At 33.0% G+C, this 22,384-nt stretch overlaps 1 protein-coding gene across 1 annotated transcript; it reads right to left on the reverse strand.

Moving 5' to 3' along the window:
* Positions 1–1,028: 1,028 nt before the first annotated feature.
* LOC131929060 (B-cell receptor CD22-like) lies at positions 1,029–21,829 on the reverse strand. The gene is made up of 12 exons (XM_059285250.1): positions 21,690–21,829; positions 18,558–18,698; positions 17,591–17,767; positions 17,073–17,242; positions 16,220–16,325; positions 14,938–15,072; positions 13,247–13,369; positions 12,539–12,814; positions 4,778–4,956; positions 2,954–3,065; positions 2,022–2,138; positions 1,029–1,422 (listed from the first exon to the last, which is right to left on the reverse strand). Exons 1-12 carry the CDS (start codon positions 21,763–21,765, stop codon positions 1,352–1,354), a joined length of 1,683 nt encoding a protein of 560 aa, XP_059141233.1. The 5' UTR covers positions 21,766–21,829; the 3' UTR covers positions 1,029–1,351.
* Positions 21,830–22,384: the final 555 nt, after the last annotated feature.

The following is a 22,384-nucleotide window of genomic DNA, read 5'->3' on the forward strand; positions in this document are numbered from 1 at the left end:
AAAACCCTGCAGTAGATGTAGATATCTCGTAATAGCAACTTAACTATTAAAGAAAACACCCACAATCAAACAACTGTTGCCTTGCAGTTTGTTCTTGGCTGAGCAAAATCCATGAAGCTAATTCAGAAAGAAAAGAAGGCTGAAATCCGAGGAGATCCCGTCCAACAATGCAATTAAGATCGAAAACTTATTAAGATGGTTATATAGACTGATTAATGCAATAACTGATTATATGATGCCTGATATAAATCTGAAAAAAAAAAAACAGAACAATTCAAACCAACTGCAGTTGAATGAAAAAAAAATTATTGATTTATTTATTTATACTGTTGGTAAGATTTTTAAACATATCCAAAAATTCAATTCAATAAATAAAGTTTTGAAAACATCGAAGCATTAATTACTAATTACTATCATAGTATAATTATTTTTTACCACACAACTCAGTTGTTACGTTTAAATATGACTTATTTTAGAAATAAAGATGTAATTTAAGATTTAAAATAAAAGATAGTGCGCAAAAAACTACTTTGAACATGAAAAATAATTGGGGAATCTGATTCCCATATTTTTTTTTTAAATTACATAAGTTTGTTATTGAGATAAGAGTCATAAAAACATTTTTAGTAGTTAAACTTTAAAAACACTTTTTAAAAAGATTAATGCGGTTGCATATGTTCTATAACATAAAAAATCACAAGATATATGTATTGAAAAAAAATCAAAATTATCACGGATAAGAAAAAACTATAGATATATTTGATTCATGTTCAGATTTACCCCGGGTGGTATTTTACCAAATTTACAAGAATTTCAAACATTTCAATCTAGAAATTTCAAAAACGAACTTCATAGTCTATATTTTATTTTTTAAATAAATATTTTAGCACATTTTGAATTGCAAAAATAATTGTTTTGATTTATAAACAATGAAAATTCCACAACTAAATAAAATTTAAAAATGTATAAACAATCGTCTATGTTGGTGAATTTTTATCAGCATTGTATGTTGAAAATACTTTATCTTTAAATCTTCAGTACATTTCTTCTTTTCAATCATTAATAAAAAGTTTTTAAGAATATAAATCACACACAACCACTTAAATATAAAGCAAACACATACAAGTAGAAAAAAATAAAAATCAAAGTTAAAATCAAAGCTTGTACCGCAATCCTTTAGGGACTTTCAGATACAGGCTTGTCATAGTTTTGAAAAAAAAAAATAACAATGTTTTAGTAGAATACAACACACAATCATAATATTCCAGCAGAGGACTAGACAAATCTTAATGTGTAAGACAGTGTAATCCTATAGCCTAAACATTCGACTATGTTGTCCACTGTTGTCCAGTTACAGGATCAGTTTGATGAGCCCACACAACACAAACAGCAGCATAGAGATGGTCACTATTCCTTGTCCAGCTGAAGATTCAATCATAATGATTTTGCATTATTTAAATGTTTAGTGTATGGTCAATAATAAAGTAGCAATAATACGTTATAATTTTATAAAGAATTTTATCAATTACATAATTTAGGTATTTTTATTCTACATACAAGGGAGAATACTACAGAAAACATAGTAAAAGGGATAAGCTTATACAGGTGAAAATTATTGTTAATAAATTTGTTTATGGTTAATGAAATACCAAGATAAAATCAAACATTAATAGTCTATAAATATTTTACAACATAAAAATACCTTATTTTTAAAGATAGAAATTCAATTGCATAATAAAGGTAGTTGTTTTCGTAAGATAGAAGCTTGGAGTTATTAATGTGTGATAAATATTCCCCAATTTGTTAAAACTAATATTTTAAAATACATATTCTAATACTTTTAATTATAATAAATTATGTTTTGTTGTAAAATAAAATTGATATAATTTAAATAATTTTTTTTTTTAATTTAAGGATGGGCCTAGGCTATATATAGACATAAATAGTTATTATGGATGACGACATTTTGTGCCATTTAAACAATTTTTTTTTCTGCATGGGAAAAAATCACTTCAACTCACAACATGTGTTTCCTTGTAGTGTGTAGCCAGTGGCACACACACATCGACTGTTCTCACAAACATCAGCATATTGGTCACCATCACAGTCGTCAACGTATAAACATGGCTTTCCTTTATCTGCGGAGAAATATATTTTGATTATTAAAGCTATATCTTATCTTTTGCGAATAATCAAATTTAAATATTTATTTTCTAAAATTCTAATGTTGTTCATTATATAGGTTGAAAAAATGATAAATTACTGTAAGTTTATTAAATTATGTATGTTGAATTTTAAACAGAACTGAAAAAAATTAAATATAACTTTTTATTTAATTACATTTTTTTTCTGTATTGCAATTATTTTTTTGTAATTAAAAAAAAATAATCCAAAAACAATGCATATATCAATTCTTATAGTATAAGTCTTAGTATAGTTGAAGCTGCCTTTAAAATCACATATTGTTTTTGTTTTCACATTTTTCATATAAATCAAACAAATAGAAGAAAAAAAACATTTTACATTAAGAAATATTTTTTTTCATAAACGATGATGTTTAGGGAAGAATATTTTTTTATTACTTTATCTAAAAATGTGGTTTTATTGTGCCTTTATATATGACCAGTCGCTTCAAGTTGATAAGGCGGGGTGGGCGGGGGGGGGGGGGGAGGGCAGAGAACTTCAGACCGCACCAAAGAAATTTATCTGATTTAAAAGTTTTAATGCCTTTTCCTGTTAATTAATTAGCTAATTATAGTTATATACATAGTCAGGAAAAGAGTGACATCACCCAGGGTGGAAGCACCAGATGTCAACAGGGGGGGGGGGGGGTTGACACCCTCGTTTATAGCAAGTGCATTTGTCAACCTACATGATCTACGTAACAATGAATCAGGCTACATATAAAATATCTAAAACAAAACTCAGCAACTGTTTGTTATTACAAATATACCTCCAATGGTAATAGTTACAGGATCACTGGCCACTGCGGCTAGAGCTCCCGATTTGGCACTACATATATAGCTTCCATCATCTCCTGTTGCTCCTTTTTTGGCACTTGTTATCTGTTAAAATAACACGCAGTTATAAACATCAGTGTTTAGACATTTTTTTAACGTTTAGTTAGTCGAAACTAAAACGTCAAAGGCGTAGAAATCTATTGAGGCGCCCACGGCAAGCTTTCAATTTAGAGCCCCCTCCACAGATTAGGCTGTCATGTAGTTATTCCCGTTGGTGAAAATGCTACACCCCCCCCCCCCCTTATCCTAAACATTTGAAAAGGTCGAGGCACTTTTTCTAATCAATTTGCCTTTTTATTTTGTTGCCACACAATTGATGTAGAAAGCAATTAAGTAACCCGTGATGCTAAGTGGCAGTCAACATTCTTTATTTCGACTGTATATCTAATATATAAAGCTCAATTCTGTATTTTTGTAATAAGTTTGTCGTTGATATACTTCGATGGATTTAAGTGTTAGATTATTATCGTGCTCATAGTCTAAATTTATGAGTTAAAAAATTACTATTGAAAGTGTTGGGAAATAATTTTCATTTTTCAAACTGATAGTAATAATTGTCGGCATGTTCATAAAACACAATTTTAAAAAATTATCATCGTTTACAAAAATTATGTCTGAAAATTATTTATATTTAGTCCTTTAGCACTTACTTCCCTTCGATAAATTAGGAAAACACAATTACTTCCCTTTATAAAATTTTGCATTAGGTGAAAAGAATTTACTTTTTATTACTTTGTTTTGGTGTTGGGAAAAAAATAATTACATAATTAGCGGGGATTGATCAAGTGCAAATGTTGTAGGTATTTTACGAATAAGCTTGGAGTATTATAATTGTTCATTTGGTTTGGTTTGGCACCTACATTCGTTTTAATGAGTGCAAAAGACTATGAATAAGTTGGGGTACTATAGTCGATTATTAAGCTGAAACAGGCGATTCTGCCCCGGGCTAGACTGTGAGCACTTTGCGTTTATGTTCGCGTTAGTGTTTTCTTTGTGTTTAGGTTGGGTTTGCGTTAGTGGTTGCGTTTTGATTTGGTTCGTTTTTGTTCTTTCTTTTTTCGTTTTCGTTTTTGTATTTTTCTTTGGGTTTGTGTTTGTATTTGTGTTTGTGGTTGGTTTTGCGTTTGGATTTGGTTTGTTTTCGTTTGCTTTTTCGTTTGTGTTTTTTTTCTTTGGGTTTGTGTTTGTGTTTGTGGTTGGTTTTGCGTTTGGATTTGGTTTGTTTTCGTTTGCTTTTTCGTTTGTTTTTTTCTTTGTGTTCGTATTGGTGTTTGTGGTTTTGGTTGGGTTTGTTGTTAGGTTTTTGTTTTCGTTTGCTTTTTGTTTGTTTTTTCTTTGTGTTTGTATTGGTGTTTGTGATTGTGGTTGGGTTTGTTGTTAGGTTTTTGTTTTTGTTTGTATTTGTAATTGTGTTGGCGTTATTTTTGCGTTTTGTTGTTTTGGTTTTAGTTGGTTGTGGTTTTTTGTGGGTAATGCCGGGTTTATGATGATTACTAAACACACAGGTAATGGTCTTTAACAGAAAGGTTTTTCACAGAAGCCAGAGCAGGGCCTGGCCGGGACGGCTAGTAATTCATAAATGAGCTCTTTATATTATTATCTAGAGCATTTTGGGCCTACTTCGAAGCGGCCGCCCCACCCACCTTGCCCTAGTTATGCCTTTGCTACATATATGTAAATCTATAGGTGATTTTCATTTTTTTTTAAATTGTATATGAGAAAGCACACACACAAACATAGGAGAAATGATTTGTTACCTGATAGACTCTGCTGTTACCAACAGGGTTACCATCCTTGGTCCAGGCATAAATTAGACTTGGGGTATGAGAGGTTGTTGCACATGTTAGTACATAGTTACCTCCCTCACTGTATGATGTACTCGAACCGCCGTTATAAGTATCTGGTGACCCGCCTATTACAGGTTTTGCAACAGCCACTGGTGACCCGCCTATTACAGGTTTTGCAACAGCCACTAAACATGAATAAAATGAATTGTTCGTTAAAATGTAAACAGACAGAGATAAATAAAGCATATTGATGCTGATTTGGTTAAATAGTTAGACCCTACTTGTTACACGTCTTTATATTTTGTCTATGGTAGCCAGGGCCGGCGATACCAATAAGGCGAACTAGGCGGTCCCCTAGGGCGCTGTCCGTAGGGGGGCGAAAAAAATGTGAAATCGTAATTTTTTAAAGAAGTACCTAATAATTTATAATTTTGAATAGATTACATCTATATATATAAAGCAACGTGGTCAAGTGCCCGATAGGGCACTACCCGGCGCCGCAGGCGCTTCAAGTTTGGCATGAGTCTGCCTTGAGGCGATAGAACACGAGAGCCGGTGCCGGTTGGCCAACAGGCCAACGTAGAAGGGTCAAAACTGACCTCGACTGACCGGCGCCTTATATGGGCTCTATTACGAAAAAACTTTTGCCCGACGACCCCACCCCCCTTTGAAATTTTGTGAGGTGGTAGGAGAACACCTAGGGGTGTCACAAAAATCTGGAAATGGGTCAAAACTGACCAGTTGTATTTCCCTATATAATCTTTGTATTTTATGGGAAAAATAGAGGGTCATTACAACAAAGATTTTTGGGCACTTACCTTGTGTATGTCTGGCTAATTTTTTGCATGCACCTGTGTAAATGGTTTGGCCTTTTTGGAAAAACTTTCGGTTTGACTCAAAGCCCTCGACGAGGGCTAAAAGATGACCGCGTTTAAAAATCTCCTTATTTGAGCTATATAACGAAAACATTTCTTGCCGAATGACTCCCCTTGATATTTTGTGAGGTGGTAGGAGAACACCTAGGGGTGTTAGAAAAAACTCGCCATGTTCGGGAAAAATCTGGAAATGGGTCAAAACTGACCAGTCGTATTTCTCTATGTAATCTTTGTATTTTATGGAAAAAAAGGATAAATTCAACATAAATTTTAGGATACTCAACCCCTATTTATCCGGCCATGCACCTCTATAGATAACTAGGCCGTATGGAAAAACTGTTAGTCAGACTCAAAGCACTCGACGGGGGTTAAAAAGTGACCGCGAGTGAAATTCTCATTATATAAGATATCTATAAATAAATTGACGAACGATCTCCCTAATATTTTGTGAGGTCGTTGACCAACCCCGGAGGATAACAAAAAACATTATTCCCGTCGAAAAAAAACCTTAGGGTCGTTAGATTTGTCCAGATGAGGTATTTTCTTGTAATTAATTGTTTGTAAAAATGAACCGGGAGTGATCTCCCCTAAACTTTCTTGAATATCTATATTTATAAAGCAAAGTGGTCAAGTGCCCGATAGGGCACTTCCCGGCGCCGCAGGCGTGTCAAATTTGGCACGATGGTGCCTTTGGGTCAATAGAACACGAGGGCCGGTGACGGTTGGCCGAAAAGTCGACGGAGAGGGGGTCAAAACTGACCTCGACTGACCGGCGCCTTATATGGGCTATATTACGAAAAACATTTTCCTCCGACGACCCCCCTTCATATTTTTTGAGGTGGTAGGAGAAAGCCTTGGGGTGTCACAAAAAACTCGCCATGTCCGGGAAAACTTCGTAAAGTGGTCAAAACTGACCAGTCGTATTTCCCTATATAATCTTTGTATTTTATGGGAAAAACAGAGGGTCATTTCAAAACGGATTTTAGGGCACTTAACCTCTTTACATCTGGCTAATTTTCGGCATGTTTATAGGTAAATGGCTTGGCCGTAAGGCAGACATGTCAGTTTGACTCAAAGCCTTCGACGAGGGCTAAAAAGTGACCGCGAGTGAAATTCTTTTTATATGAGCTCTATTGCGAAAAAAAATTTCCTCCGACGACCCCCCTTTGAAATTTTGTGAGGTGGTAGAAGAACGCCTAGGGATGTCACAAAAAACTCGGCATATCTGGGAAAACTTCGTAAATGGGTCAAAACTGACCAGTTGTATTTCCCATTATAATCTTTGTATTTTATGGGAAAAACAGAGGGTCATTTCAACGCAGACTTTAGGGTACTTAAACTCAGTATATCTGGCTAATTGTTTGCATACTCTCAGGACAATGGCGTGACCTTTAGGGAAAACTGTCGGTTTCACTCAAAGCCCTCGACGAGGGCTAAAATGTGACCGCGAGTGAAATTCTCTTTATATGAGCTCTATTACGAAAAAAAAATTTCCTCCGACGAACCCCTTGAAATTTTGTGAGGTGGTACGAGAATGCCTTGGGGTGTCACAAAAAACTCGCCATGTCCGGGAAAAATCAGGAAATGGGTCAAAACTGACCAGTCGTATTTCCCTATATAATCTTTGTATTTTATGGGGAAAATAGAGGGTCATTTCAAAACGGATTTTAGGGCACTTACCCTCTTTACATCTGGCTAAGTTTTGGCATGCTTATAGGTAAATGGCTTGGCCGTAGGGCAGACCTGTCGGTTTGACTCAACGCCCTCGACGCGGGCAAAAAAGTGACCGCGAGTGAAATTCTCTTTATATGCCGAAAATTAGCCAGATGTAAAGAGGGTAAGTGCCCTAAAATCCGTTTTGAAATGACCCTCTGTTTTTCCCATAAAATACAAAGATTATATAGGGAAATACGACTGGTCAGTTTTGACCACTTTACGAAGTTTTCCCGGACATGGCGAGTTTTTTGTGACACCCCAAGGCTTTCTCCTACCACCTCAAAAAATATGAAGGGGGGTCGTCGGAGGAAATTTTTTTTCGTAATATAGCCCATATAAGGCGCCGGTCAGTCGAGGTCAGTTTTGACCCCCTCTCCGTCGACTTTTCGGCCAACCGTCACCGGCCCTCGTGTTCTATTGACCCAAGGCACCATCGTGCCAAATTTGACACGCCTGCGGCGCCGGGAAGTGCCCTATCGGGCACTTGACCACTTTGCTTTACAAATATATAGATATAGATATAGATATAGATATAGATATAGATATAGATATAGATATAGATATAGATATAGATATAGATATAGATATAGATATAGATATAGATATAGATATAGATATAGATATAGATATAGATATAGATATAGATATAGATATAGATATAGATATAGATATAGATATAGATATAGATATAGATATAGATATAGATATAGATATAGATATAGATATAGATATAGATATAGATATAGATATAGATATAGATATAGATATAGATATAGATATAGATATAGATATAGATATAGATATAGATATAGATATAGATATAGATATAGATATAGATATAGATATAGATATAGATATAGATATAGATATAGATATAGATATAGATATAGATATAGATATAGATATAGATATAGATATAGATATAGATATAGATATAGATATAGATATAGATATAGATATAGATATAGATATAGATATAGATATAGATATAGATATAGATATAGATATAGATATAGATATAGATATAGATATAGATATAGATATAGATATAGATATAGATATAGATATAGATATAGATATAGATATAGATATAGATATAGATATAGATATAGATATAGATATAGATATAGATATAGATATAGATATAGATATAGATATAGATATAGATATAGATATAGATATAGATATAGATATAGATATAGATATAGATATAGATATAGATATAGATATAGATATAGATATAGATATAGATATAGATATAGATATAGATATAGATATAGATATAGATATAGATATAGATATAGATATAGATATAGATATAGATATAGATATAGATATAGATATAGATATAGATATAGATATAGATATAGATATAGATATAGATATAGATATAGATATAGATATAGATATAGATATAGATATAGATATAGATATAGATATAGATATAGATATAGATATAGATATAGATATAGATATAGATATAGATATAGATATAGATATAGATATAGATATAGATATAGATATAGATATAGATATAGATATAGATATAGATATAGATATAGATATAGATATAGATATAGATATAGATATAGATATAGATATAGATATAGATATAGATATAGATATAGATATAGATATAGATATAGATATAGATATAGATATAGATATAGATATAGATATAGATATAGATATAGATATAGATATAGATATAGATATAGATATAGATATAGATATAGATATAGATATAGATATAGATATAGATATAGATATAGATATAGATATAGATATAGATATAGATATAGATATAGATATAGATATAGATATAGATATAGATATAGATATAGATATAGATATAGATATAGATATAGATATAGATATAGATATAGATATAGATATAGATATAGATATAGATATAGATATAGATATAGATATAGATATAGATATAGATATAGATATAGATATAGATATAGATATAGATATAGATATAGATATAGATATAGATATAGATATAGATATAGATATAGATATAGATATAGATATAGATATAGATATAGATATAGATATAGATATAGATATAGATATAGATATAGATATAGATATAGATATAGATATAGATATAGATATAGATATAGATATAGATATAGATATAGATATAGATATAGATATAGATATAGATATAGATATAGATATAGATATAGATATAGATATAGATATAGATATAGATATAGATATAGATATAGATATAGATATAGATATAGATATAGATATAGATATAGATATAGATATAGATATAGATATAGATATAGATATAGATATAGATATAGATATAGATATAGATATAGATATAGATATAGATATAGATATAGATATAGATATAGATATAGATATAGATATAGATATAGATATAGATATAGATATAGATATAGATATAGATATAGATATAGATATAGATATAGATATAGATATAGATATAGATATAGATATAGATATAGATATAGATATAGATATAGATATAGATATAGATATAGATATAGATATAGATATAGATATAGATATAGATATAGATATAGATATAGATATAGATATAGATATAGATATAGATATAGATATAGATATAGATATAGATATAGATATAGATATAGATATAGATATAGATATAGATATAGATATAGATATAGATATAGATATAGATATAGATATAGATATAGATATAGATATAGATATAGATATAGATATAGATATAGATACAGATACAGATACAGATACAGATACAGATACAGATACAGATACAGATACAGATACAGATACAGATACAGATACAGATACAGATACAGATACAGATACAGATACAGATACAGATACAGATACAGATACAGATACAGATACAGATACAGATACAGATACAGATACAGATACAGATACAGATACAGATACAGATACAGATACAGATACAGATACAGATACAGATACAGATACAGATACAGATACAGATACAGATACAGATACAGATACAGATACAGATACAGATACAGATACAGATACAGATACAGATACAGATACAGATACAGATACAGATACAGATACAGATACAGATACAGATACAGATACAGATACAGATACAGATACAGATACAGATACAGATACAGATACAGATACAGATACAGATACAGATACAGATACAGATACAGATACAGATACAGATACAGATACAGATACAGATACAGATACAGATACAGATACAGATACAGATACAGATACAGATACAGATACAGATACAGATACAGATACAGATACAGATACAGATACAGATACAGATACAGATACAGATACAGATACAGATACAGATACAGATACAGATACAGATACAGATACAGATACAGATACAGATACAGATACAGATACAGATACAGATACAGATACAGATACAGATACAGATACAGATGTAGATGTAGATGTAGATGTAGATATAGATATAGATATAGATATAGATATAGATATAGATATAGATATAGATATAGATATAGATATAGATATAGATATAGATATAGATATAGATATAGATATAGATATAGATATAGATATAGATATAGATATAGATATAGATATAGATATAGATATAGATATAGATATAGATATAGATATAGATATAGATATAGATATAGATATAGATATAGATATAGATATAGATATAGATATAGATATAGATATAGATATAGATATAGATATAGATATAGATATAGATATAGATATAGATATAGATATAGATATAGATATAGATATAGATATAGATATAGATATAGATATAGATATAGATATAGATATAGATATAGATATAGATATAGATATAGATATAGATATAGATATAGATATAGATATAGATATAGATATAGATATAGATATAGATATAGATATAGATATAGATATAGATATAGATATAGATATAGATATAGATATAGATATAGATATAGATATAGATATAGATATAGATATAGATATAGATATAGATATAGATATAGATATAGATATAGATATAGATATAGATATAGATATAGATATAGATATAGATATAGATATAGATATAGATATAGATATAGATATAGATATAGATATAGATATAGATATAGATATAGATATAGATATAGATATAGATATAGATATAGATATAGATATAGATATAGATATAGATATAGATATAGATATAGATATAGATATAGATATAGATATAGATATAGATATAGATATAGATATAGATATAGATATAGATATAGATATAGATATAGATATAGATATAGATATAGATATAGATATAGATATAGATATAGATATATATATATAGATATAGATACAGATATAGATATAAATATATAAATATATAATGAATAAATATTTAGAAAATGACACGACATACAATTTGCATTTATAAAAGCAATGTTAGAAACAATATTGTGGGTTAATTTTTTGTGTTTTTACCGTGTGTTTTTAGTAAATTCCTATAGAAATTAATATATCCATTGTTGACCGAGCTTAGAAAGTATTTCAGAAATATCAATGTTTTAAAAAAAAACGAAAACTGCAGTTTTGAAGGGGAGGGGTGTAGTCTAAGCTGTGAAGTCATATAATAGTGGGGGTATGGCTTTTTGTGACAATGAAAAACGCTACTGTATGGTAGAAGGTAAATAACGTCACTTATAGATTTTTTGATGTTTTACAAATATAACTTTTGTTTAGCAAAGTATGCCTTTTAGTATAACTTATTGTAGAATTGTAAAATTTGTGATTTTAATCATCCTAAGGATACATACAACTTTAGACTACTAAATATAGCTAAATATCCGAATGTGAAATGGTTAAATACCTTTAATGGTAAAAGTTTCTAATGCCTGAATGTGAAATGGTTAAATACCTTAATGCTAAAGTGTTCTATTTACTAGAATGTGAAATGGTTAAATACCTTAATTGTAAATGGTTCTAATACCTGGATGTAAAATGGTTAAATACCTTAATGGTAAATGGTTTTAATACCTAAATGTGAAATGATTAAATACCTTAATGGTAAATGGTTCTAATACCTGAATGTGAAATGGTTAAATACCTTAATGGTAAATGGTTTTATTTACCAGAATGTAAAATGGTTAAATACCTGCGCTTGTAACGGTCAATGCGGCGGATGGTAAGGATTCAACTCCAATGGCAGCTGTGCAAGTATAAGCTCCATCATCGGTGCCAGCAGTGATTGTCAAAGTCGAAGTTCCCGAGCCTGTAGGAGTGACACCTTTAGTCCATGCGTAGGTGACTGTACCAGATGCTCCTGCTGCTGTAGTGGCCACGCAGGTGAGTGTGACACTAGTTCCAGTAACTGGAGTGTATGTTCCTGTCATTTTGACAGTTCCCACGTTGATATACACTTCTAGTAGTTCTACAATGAGAAACAAGAACGTTTGAACCTATTTTAAGTCTGAGCATTGGTCTTACCGATGTCCAACAATAGATTTCTCTAAAAATAGACTTGTTAGGTTGTATTGTAATAACAGTTAGAGTTATGGTTAGAAATAAGGATTAGGGCTATTCTAGAGCTTGGGTTAGGAATAAGGTTAGCGTTTACATAGCAAGTCATACGTGTATTAAGATAATTAATAGTAATATAATAATATGTAATATGTTTTGCATGTTTTAGCGTTATCGCTCACTTGAATGAGACATACCAGTTGGCTGATATTTTCTCAGATAAAAAAGGTGGGTGTGGGTGGATTAAGTGTTAATAGAGGGGGGAGGGGGGTTGGAAGAGTGTGGATGGGAATTGAAGTCGTTTAATAGAAAGTCATATGCATTAATATACTCAATCACTTACGTTTGGCAACAACGTTGAGACCGGTGGCGCTTTTAAGCGATGTTTTGCTACCAAGAGCGATATCACATTTGTAGTTTGTCGTCCCTGTTTTAACAGTTATCTCATAGGTCTTTGAGGTTTGGCCTAGTAAAAATCGATGATTAAGACTCCGAGTAAAGCAATGTATGCATATATTAATATACAGTTATCTAATCTTTGAGTAAAAACATAATCATAGATTTGGTGTTTTACTACTTTCAATAATAATGCTTGAGTTGTTTTGATTTTCAAAATCGTCAAAAACATAATAAAATAAAATAGAAATAGAAAATAACAGATATAGCCTAATTGTAATAATAATAGATAATAATAGGGGATCATAAAAAATGATCCAGATAAGCCTCCGCCACCCAAAAATAATATATAAGATGATATAAAACGTGTAGGCCTTCTTGTAGATTTTATTGAAGCGGGGAAAATTGGGACATGCCAATTATAATTTGCATGGAAAGGTATGTATTTTGGTACCTTTAACCCTAACCTCAACCCTAAACTCAGTCCTAACCCCCACCCTAAACCCAATCCTAAACCTAACCCTAACCCAACCCAAACGCAATACTAAACCAAACCCTAACCCCAACCCTAAACCAAACACTAATCCAAACTCTAAACCCAACCCTAAACCAAACCATACCCCAACCCTAAAGCTAACCCTAAAACAAACCCTAAACCCAACACTAAACCATACCCTAAACCAAACCCTAACCCAACTCTAATCCAAACTTTAACCCTACAGGCGGAGGGGGGGGGGGGTAGTTTTTATGGTCTGCACTTAAATATTCAAATGTATAGACATCAGAAATAGGTTACAAGTGGTGGAGCTTAACTTTTCGTATGTGCACTATTTACAGAAAATATAACAGATAACAATAAACAATAAAAATTACACTTTTTAAAAACCTTACAATAATGAAAATCAATTATCACAGTAATAACGTATAAGAATAATTGATTATAATAACATTAATAATTCACACAACACAGTAAATTTATTTTTGTTAGATTTTAATAAGCCAGTGATAAGAATAGAAAAACAAGTTAATAAAAAGTCTAGTGACAATTTAAGCGCAATTTCCTTATGTTATCCATAACAATTTTTAATTTTTTGTGACCGAACGAAAGGATATTTTTTTGCGCTAAAAACCTACACGATGCTCATTTTAAATTAAAAATATCATCTTAGGCCTACACGATGCTCAGTTTAAAAATTCTTAATTAATTTTTTGTGACCGAACGAAAGGATATTTTTGAAAACTTTCTTCTGCAATATTGTTCTAAATTATGGCAGGAATCAATTGGTAAATGTTTCAAGTCGCTAAGTTGTCTGGTTGCCGAGATATGGGCAAAAAACTGCATGTTTTCGAGTTTTTTTGGCTTTTCCGGGAAATCCATGAATGATTCAGGGAATTTTTTTGGCCCACAATCATCCTCGGAACTTGTTTAACATATTTGCTTTGGAACTAGTCCTCGATATTGCTTCGTTGAGGTGGAGATACGACTTAAAGCTGCGGACACACATCCACACATACATCCATACAGAAATGACGCATTATTAAACGCAATTGCCAGTATGGAAATTGCGCTAAAAAAATATAAAAAAATGATTGAGTATCTTGTCTATACTTAAACCTGGTACTATTTATTACAGTTACCTTCCACTACGGTGGCTCCTTCATACCATCTGTAAGTCAGCCCAGGGATAGTGTAGGCTTCCCCACATGTGAGAGTGTATTTGTTTCCAAGTCCAAAATTAACACTTAAAGATGTAACCAAAGGTGTTTCACTGTCTGAAAAATACAAATTGCCCAACACAGGAAAAACATAAATGCTGATCAGAAGGCCTAGTTTAAGCTGAAATTATATTAACCCTACGAAACAAACAAACTGTGACAATATTTAAAAATGATTTGTTTTTTAAAAACATTTTCGAATTCAAACAAGAAAAGCTCCCTTTTCATAACTGACGATCCAAAAGTGCAGATGAATTAGAGTAGGCCTATATGTTTCTTGACTACGGCTTTTGAAGGGGGTGTGTGGTCAGCACTATGCTCACCCGCCTAAACGTGAGTCAAGTACCCACCAGAGCTGAGTGGCCTCAGGGACGTTCTACAATCTCGATACCGGTTTGGGATCTGAACTCGAGACCTGCGGGCTAGTAGTCGAATGCTCTACAATTAGACCACGCCGCCGCACGAATATGAATCAAGGTAATTTTTAATATTAATATCTAGCTAACAATTAATTTTAGCCGAGTAATTCATGTCTAGATAATCGCGAAGGCTTATATGCATAAAATAAAATCCACATGTACGGATGTTTCAATCTTATCTGAGATTAACACAAGCTGGATATTTTAAATCAATGAGCAGTAAAGCAGGTCGGTTCGACAGGCATAAAAGAAAAAATTATTCATTCATTTACAGTGTTTCTTTCAGGGTACTTGAAATTTTCGGGGGGGGGGGGGGTGGAGGGGCGGACACTGTTAAATATATTTTTTTTCTATATACATTCCATTTCGTTGGGGGGGGGGGCGGTAGACTTTTTTCGGGGGGGGGGGGCCTTCGGCCACCCCGAAGTGATGCCTGGAAGAAACTCTGTTCATAAATAAATCTGAAAAAAAAAAACAACTCCTTAATTATTTGTTTTTCATTTCGTCCATAACTTTGCTTGACTTGTTTTATGTTCGGTATTTCCTTGCTTGTTTATCGTGACTCGCTCATTAAATGCTAGTAAGGGCGTTTTAATACACACTATACTGACCCACGCTTTATAGTCAGGTAAATAAGGAATTTTTATTAGGATATATGTTTTTGAAAACATTATATTTTTTTGTGTTCAATACTTTTAAATTTATAAAATTAATTAATTTAATTCAAGGCAAGAGCCAATCTCATAGAAAATAGAAGGGTTAATTAACTATTTTTAATTACTTGCCTAAAGCAACTGCTGTTAAAGAGGTTGAACTTGAAGTAGCTGAATCGAAGCCAACAGTGGCTGTACATGTATACGCTGTATTGTCTGAGGCAACCAAATTATTAATCTGGAAAGTATGAAAATGTATGAATATATGTTACGCTAAACTAAAACAATTTTGTAAACCCGTCTTAAGCTTTTATATACATTTGAGTTCTTTATACTTTAAAGCAAATCAGTATAATTTAGTCAAGATTGAATTAATTTATAGGCGAAAAAACAATAAACACCAGCTTAGTAACTGATGAGTTACCTAACCTGGAGATTAAATACAGCAAATTCAGGGGCGCAACCAGGTTCTGTGATTTGTAGAGCGGCGAGATTATAAAACGTCAACAGATTTTTGCGTTATCATTAAAAAAAATCTCTACTATTAATAATAGCTGGATTTCATTTTGATTGAATACGCTTACGAAAAAGAGCTGCTATACTAAATCAATTATCAAGAGTGCTTCTAATATTATAACAATTTAAACTACAGCAGATGATCACTTAATCTTGAGCATAAAAACAGTTAATAATCACTAAGATTTGAGCTTAAATAGAGTTAGTGATCACTTCAGCTTCACTATAAATAAATCTAATGAACTTTTAAACTTGAGCTTAAATACTGATCATCATCACTCAAACGAGCTGAAATACTAATAATGATCATTTAAAATTGAGCTTAAATACGCCTAATGTGTTTCTTCCTTGTATGAATATCCTGATATGGTTAGACTAATTTCTTGTAATTAGGTTAGGTTATAGTTGCTTGTAAGTGATATCCCACTCTAAACGTATTATATTTGGAAACTTTTCAGTTCAGCCCTACCTGCAATGCTCTGTCGGTGACGTTGGGCATTGTAATGCTGTTCTTTTTCCAACTGTAGCTCACCCGGCGTAAGTCTGCGATCTTTACTTGACAGTCAAGGACGGCGTAACCCGTGAGTACAGGAGTTGTTGGTATCACGGCAAGATGAACAGAGTCAATTATCTTGCTCTCTTTAATAAAAGTTACAAATTTCAGGTTTCGATTTCTTTTAGATTTTGTTGCTATTTTGCAAATCAAAAGTTAAAGATAGATTGGTCGTGTAAAGTAGACTTTACCACTATTATATAGTTTATGTGGTGCTCATGAAAAGTTATACATTTTGTAAAATTAGGAGAGTCGTAGGTTGGAGAGGGATGTGCAGTGATAATCAAGTGGAATGGGATATTGAAAAGCTCCTCAATGACAATATATATATATATATATATATATATATATATATATATATATATATATATATATATATATATACATCTCCTATTTATCCCCTATTTCTCTCGTCCATTCTCTCTGTTACTCACCAACGTTAAGTTGCACCGGATTGGAAGGGTATGGTGTGGTGCCCAGTGTGGCTTCGCACGAGTAACTCGCAGCGTCCCCAACCGCGAGACTAGAGAGAGTTAATGTATTAGTGGTCTCGCCGGTTATATCACCAGTACCCTTCTTCCACTTGTAAGTAAGACTTGAAGATCCTGTAACTATGTCCCAATTTAAAATACACGTCATTTTATTTAGCATTGATGATGGGTGGGGGGGGGGGGGACATTAGAAACACTTTCAAAAGTGACCAGGCACATTTGTATCGTTTGATAGACTCAGGGAAAATTTATCTGATGTCATAGAAAGTCTTGCTTTTTTTCCCAGTGCTTTACTTTAATATTCACAAATTGATGTGGATCTTTTATTACCAAACAGTCTATAATATAACCGTTCTTATGACCTTTGTTAAATACATTTATGCTTATCCATTTACCAATGATTTATGCTTGTGCAATACACCTTTAGCCTCTAAATCCATCTTTGTTCTAAATTTTTTTTAACCAAATCAGTACGAAACTTTTAAATATTTCTTGAAAAATAACTTCAGACATAACACGTTTAGGCACTACTAATTTTCCGTGTAGTAATAGGATTTTGTTTCAGTGTTTAAGATTTTTTTTAAAGTTCCCTCTGCCAACGTGACGGTCTATAGGGCAAGTGAAGTAGAGTTCACTTGTTTCTGTGACCTCGGCGTATGAAGAGATAGTGTGATCAGCACTATGCCCAGCCGCTTTTACTTACCCTAACGTGAGTTAGATACCCATTAGAGTTGGGTGGACTCATGGACGGTCCACTGACTTGAACCAGGATTTGAACTCGAGACTTACAGTCCAGCTCTCTACCGCTAGACCACTACGTTTTAGATTTACTTAGAATAAACATTACAAATAACAACGAATGATTCCCCGCAACTTGACTGTTTGTAGAAGTGGGTAACATCAAACTTACCGATGAGATCCGTGTCATTAACCGCACAGTACACCCTCACAGTACTACCTGCTTCGGCAGAGATTACTGGAGGAACGTCAGGTTTGGGTCCACTGGGGTCTGGACTTGCGACACTTGACAGGTAGACGCCAGTGATGGTGGCTGCCATTGATTTCATTTACGTTAATAATAATAATAATAATAATAATAATAATAATAATAATAATAATAATAATAATAAAATCAATAAAACAGACTTTTAGGATCCTGTTATTATTTAATATTATCTTATTTATATAATTTAACTAGCGTACCTGTCCCCCGCGCGTTGCCGCAGGGATAGAAGAAAGTTTGACGAATTGTATTAGAAGGATTTCACCAACGCGTTACCAATCATATGTTCTTAGACGCGTGACCGTCTTTTCTAAAAGTGAGTTCTTTAAATGTAAACAATGCATGCGCTTGGATCATAAATATCGGGACACGGGTTTACATACACTACCGCGTGAAAACCTTGAGTGTACATTAATCACTCACCGAAATAATATGGTAAAACACACTTCGGTGACCGCCCATGTGTCAGAGACGTAGAGGGGCGCTCTCAGGGCCCCCACCCCCGATTATACTACCGCATAGGCGTGGCGTACGAACCCTGGCTCCTTAAAACTAACAGGCGCCATCGTGCCAAATAGCATCCTATTAGAAATGATGCAGATTTCGTCATTCGCTAAAGTGACACAAATGAACATAATTTTTTCTTTAACACGTAAAAAAATTATTTGACGTGTTTTAAATATCAGTGTGACTGATGCAATATGCTAGCGTTACTAATGGTCTATTATTAGATGCTCGATCTCAATTTCTGACAGGATTGTCTAATAATAGATGCTTATTGCATCATTCGCAAAGTGACGAAACTCTACAGTAGGCTCCTCATATTCAAAAAGTTATTTTTCATCTTTGGCAAGGTGACGAAACTGTACAGAAGGATTTCCTCGCGTTACAAAGTTATTTTTAGAAGCCTGTTCTAGTTTTACCGCTGAATATAGTAGTACCCCTTACTCGCTATGCAGGACGCTCGATTGACCAAGTGCCAACATAGTCGCTCTAAAACTCTGGGTGCCAAACCATGTATTGACGAAAGTAGTACCCTATATGGCGCCGCCCATAAGAAACTTTAGAAATATTCTCGGAAGTATTCTCATCAACTCCCTAAAGTTTCATGGTACTCGGATGAACCGCATCCGAGTTTTATTTTTTATAAACCGTGTATAGAGAAAAAAAAATCGCCCCCCCCCGCCCCGGGGGGCACCGCCCTTGCAATATTAAACAATATTTTTTTTTTTGCAGAACCCTACCATTGAGTGATCTAATCATCTCCCCAAAGTTTCATACTACACGGATGAACGGTGTGAAACCGAAATAGACTTTTATTTTTATAAACCGTATATAGAGAAAAACCGCAGCCTCTCGTGGCGCCGCCCTTGCGAAATTAAAAATGATTTTTGTACAGAACTCTTCCCCAGAGTGTTCTAATCAACTCCCCAAAGTTTCATGGCTATCGGATATTATTACGGTGTCACACCAAAAATGACTTTTATTTTTATATACCGTATATAGAGAAAAATCGCATCCTCCCGTGGCGCCGCCCTTGCAAAATTAAAAATGTTTTTTTACAGAACCCTTCCCTAGTGTTTTATAATGAACTCCCCAAAGTTTCTTGCCTATCGGATGAACGGTGTCACTGCAATTCACTTTTATTATTTTTATATACCGTATATAGAGAAAAATCGGACCCTCCCGTGGCGCCGCCCTTGCGAAATTAAAAATTATTTTTTTACAGAACCCTTTCCTAGAGTGGTATAATGAACTCCCCAAAGTCTCATGGCTATCGGATGAACGATGCCAAACCAAAATCAACTTTTATTTTTATATACCGTATATAGACAAAAAAATCGCGCCGTGTCGGGGCGTCACCCCTGCGAATTTGAAATATTTGTTTTTCGCAGAAACCTCCCTAGGAATATTCTTAACAACTTCCTAAAGTTTCATGGCGATCGTGTGAACGGTGTAATGGCAATTTACTTTTATTATTTTTATATACCGTATATAGAGAAAAATCGCACCCTCCCGTGGCGTCGCCCTTGCGAAATTAAAAATGATTTTTGTACAGAACCCTTCCCTAGAGTGGTCTAATCAACTCCCCAAAGTTTCATGCCTATCGGATGAACAGTGTGAAATCAAAATAGACTTTTATTTTTATATACCGTATATAGAGAAAAACAAATCGCGCCCTGCCGGGGCGCCACCCCAGCGAATTTGAAATTTTTTTTTCACAGAAACCTCCCCAGGAATATTCTCAACAACTTCCCAAAGTTTCACGGCGATGTGATAAGAGGTGTGGTAATGCATAAAAGACACACAGACACACACACACACACACATACATTGCTTTATATATAAAGAGATAGATAGATAGATTCTTCGTAAATTCATTTTTATTTACAATTAGACAATAATTTCATTGCTTGAAATTTAGGGGATAACGAAATAGCTGTTGTCGGTTTATCATATTGGTTTGTGTAATTAAAAAAGAAATTCACCATAAAACAATATAGAGCGGTTAATTATTTATACTGAGGATGAATATATCAATGAACAAGCACCCAAACACAGCCGTGAAGATTATTTAGGCTAAACTAGAAGAATACTTATTACAATTATAAGGTAGTTGAAAAAATTAGTAATACTAGGCTAAATTATGTATTCAAGGAAACCATATGCGACTCTAGTGTATTGCGTTAGTTACAACTGCGGGATTGGGTGAACAGCGAGGCCCAGCTGTACACCGCACGCTCGTTAACCGCCCCTTATGGACATACTATGTTCTACGGGAGGAAGCTAAAGCCTAGCGGAAACCATATGCTTGTGGGTTATAACATTGTTGGGAGAAATGCTCGGTTCTTTACTGAGTTTCAGCCGCCTTAATCAGTTGTAGTTTAAGGCGGACATAACCTTAAAGAAGAGAAAGAAAGGAAGAGAAAAATTTTAAAAACAAAAAGTTATATCCTTTACGTGTTACATACGTTATTTTTTTTATTTTATTTCACATCATGCCCTTTAGAAAACGTTTTAAAATGGAATAGAACTCACTGGGTATAGTAGGTTGATTAACCGCAGTACTTGTAGCACTCGTAAAGGTAGCCGTTATTCCTGTAGCTCTGACCATTGTACACGTGTACGTATCAGAACCCGCCGCCTGAGTAATGGTTAACGTTTGTGTCGCTGTATTTTGATCAGTGTTAGTATTTTTGAACCACTGGAAGGTTAATTGTTGTCCGGAAGGAAGGTTACCGCATTGAAGTGTGATACTTGCGCCAGTAAGTGCTTTTGCAGGCATGCCAAGAACCTTAGGCGCAATCGCAAAAGTACCCGCAGCGCCTGAAATATCAAAATACAACAATAACATTTTTCCAGGTAGAAATCAGAAGGTTATCTCGCGGGGTCAACTTATTTTATCGCACCATTTACTCCACCATCATCACTACTTATGTAAATGTCAATATATTACTAAAACCTACTTGCAACCACCGTTACTGTCACAGGAGAGCTTTCTGCCGTCTCAAAGTCATTGGTGGTGAGTTTGATTTTACAACTAGAATATTTACAATTCATTAAATAAAACACCATTGAAAGCAAACAAAAAAACCCACATAAAACGAAACAATGAAATAATTAGAGCTAATATAATATTAAAATATTTTGATCTCTCTTTTATGTCCTCCTTTAGTGAAGACAAATTCATGATATTAATCTTATATTTAAATATATACATTATAAGTTATTAC

Source organism: Physella acuta, unplaced genomic scaffold (genome assembly GCF_028476545.2).
Source record: "Physella acuta isolate Inbredline_101_S28 unplaced genomic scaffold, ASM2847654v3 ptg001587l, whole genome shotgun sequence".
NCBI lineage: Eukaryota > Metazoa > Mollusca > Gastropoda > Physidae > Physella > Physella acuta.

Coding starts and splice junctions, on each gene's coding strand:
- LOC131929060 (XM_059285250.1), bottom strand. CDS start 21,765: ATGGTCAGAGCTACAGGAATAACGGCTACCTTTACGAGTGCTACAAGT. Junction 17,768..18,557: donor TAATGACACGGATCTCATCG/GTAAGTTTGATG, acceptor ATTGGGACATAG/TTACAGGATCTTCAAGTCTT. Junction 12,815..13,246: donor TCTCAACGTTGTTGCCAAAC/GTAAGTGATTGA, acceptor TTCTCATTGTAG/AACTACTAGAAGTGTATATC.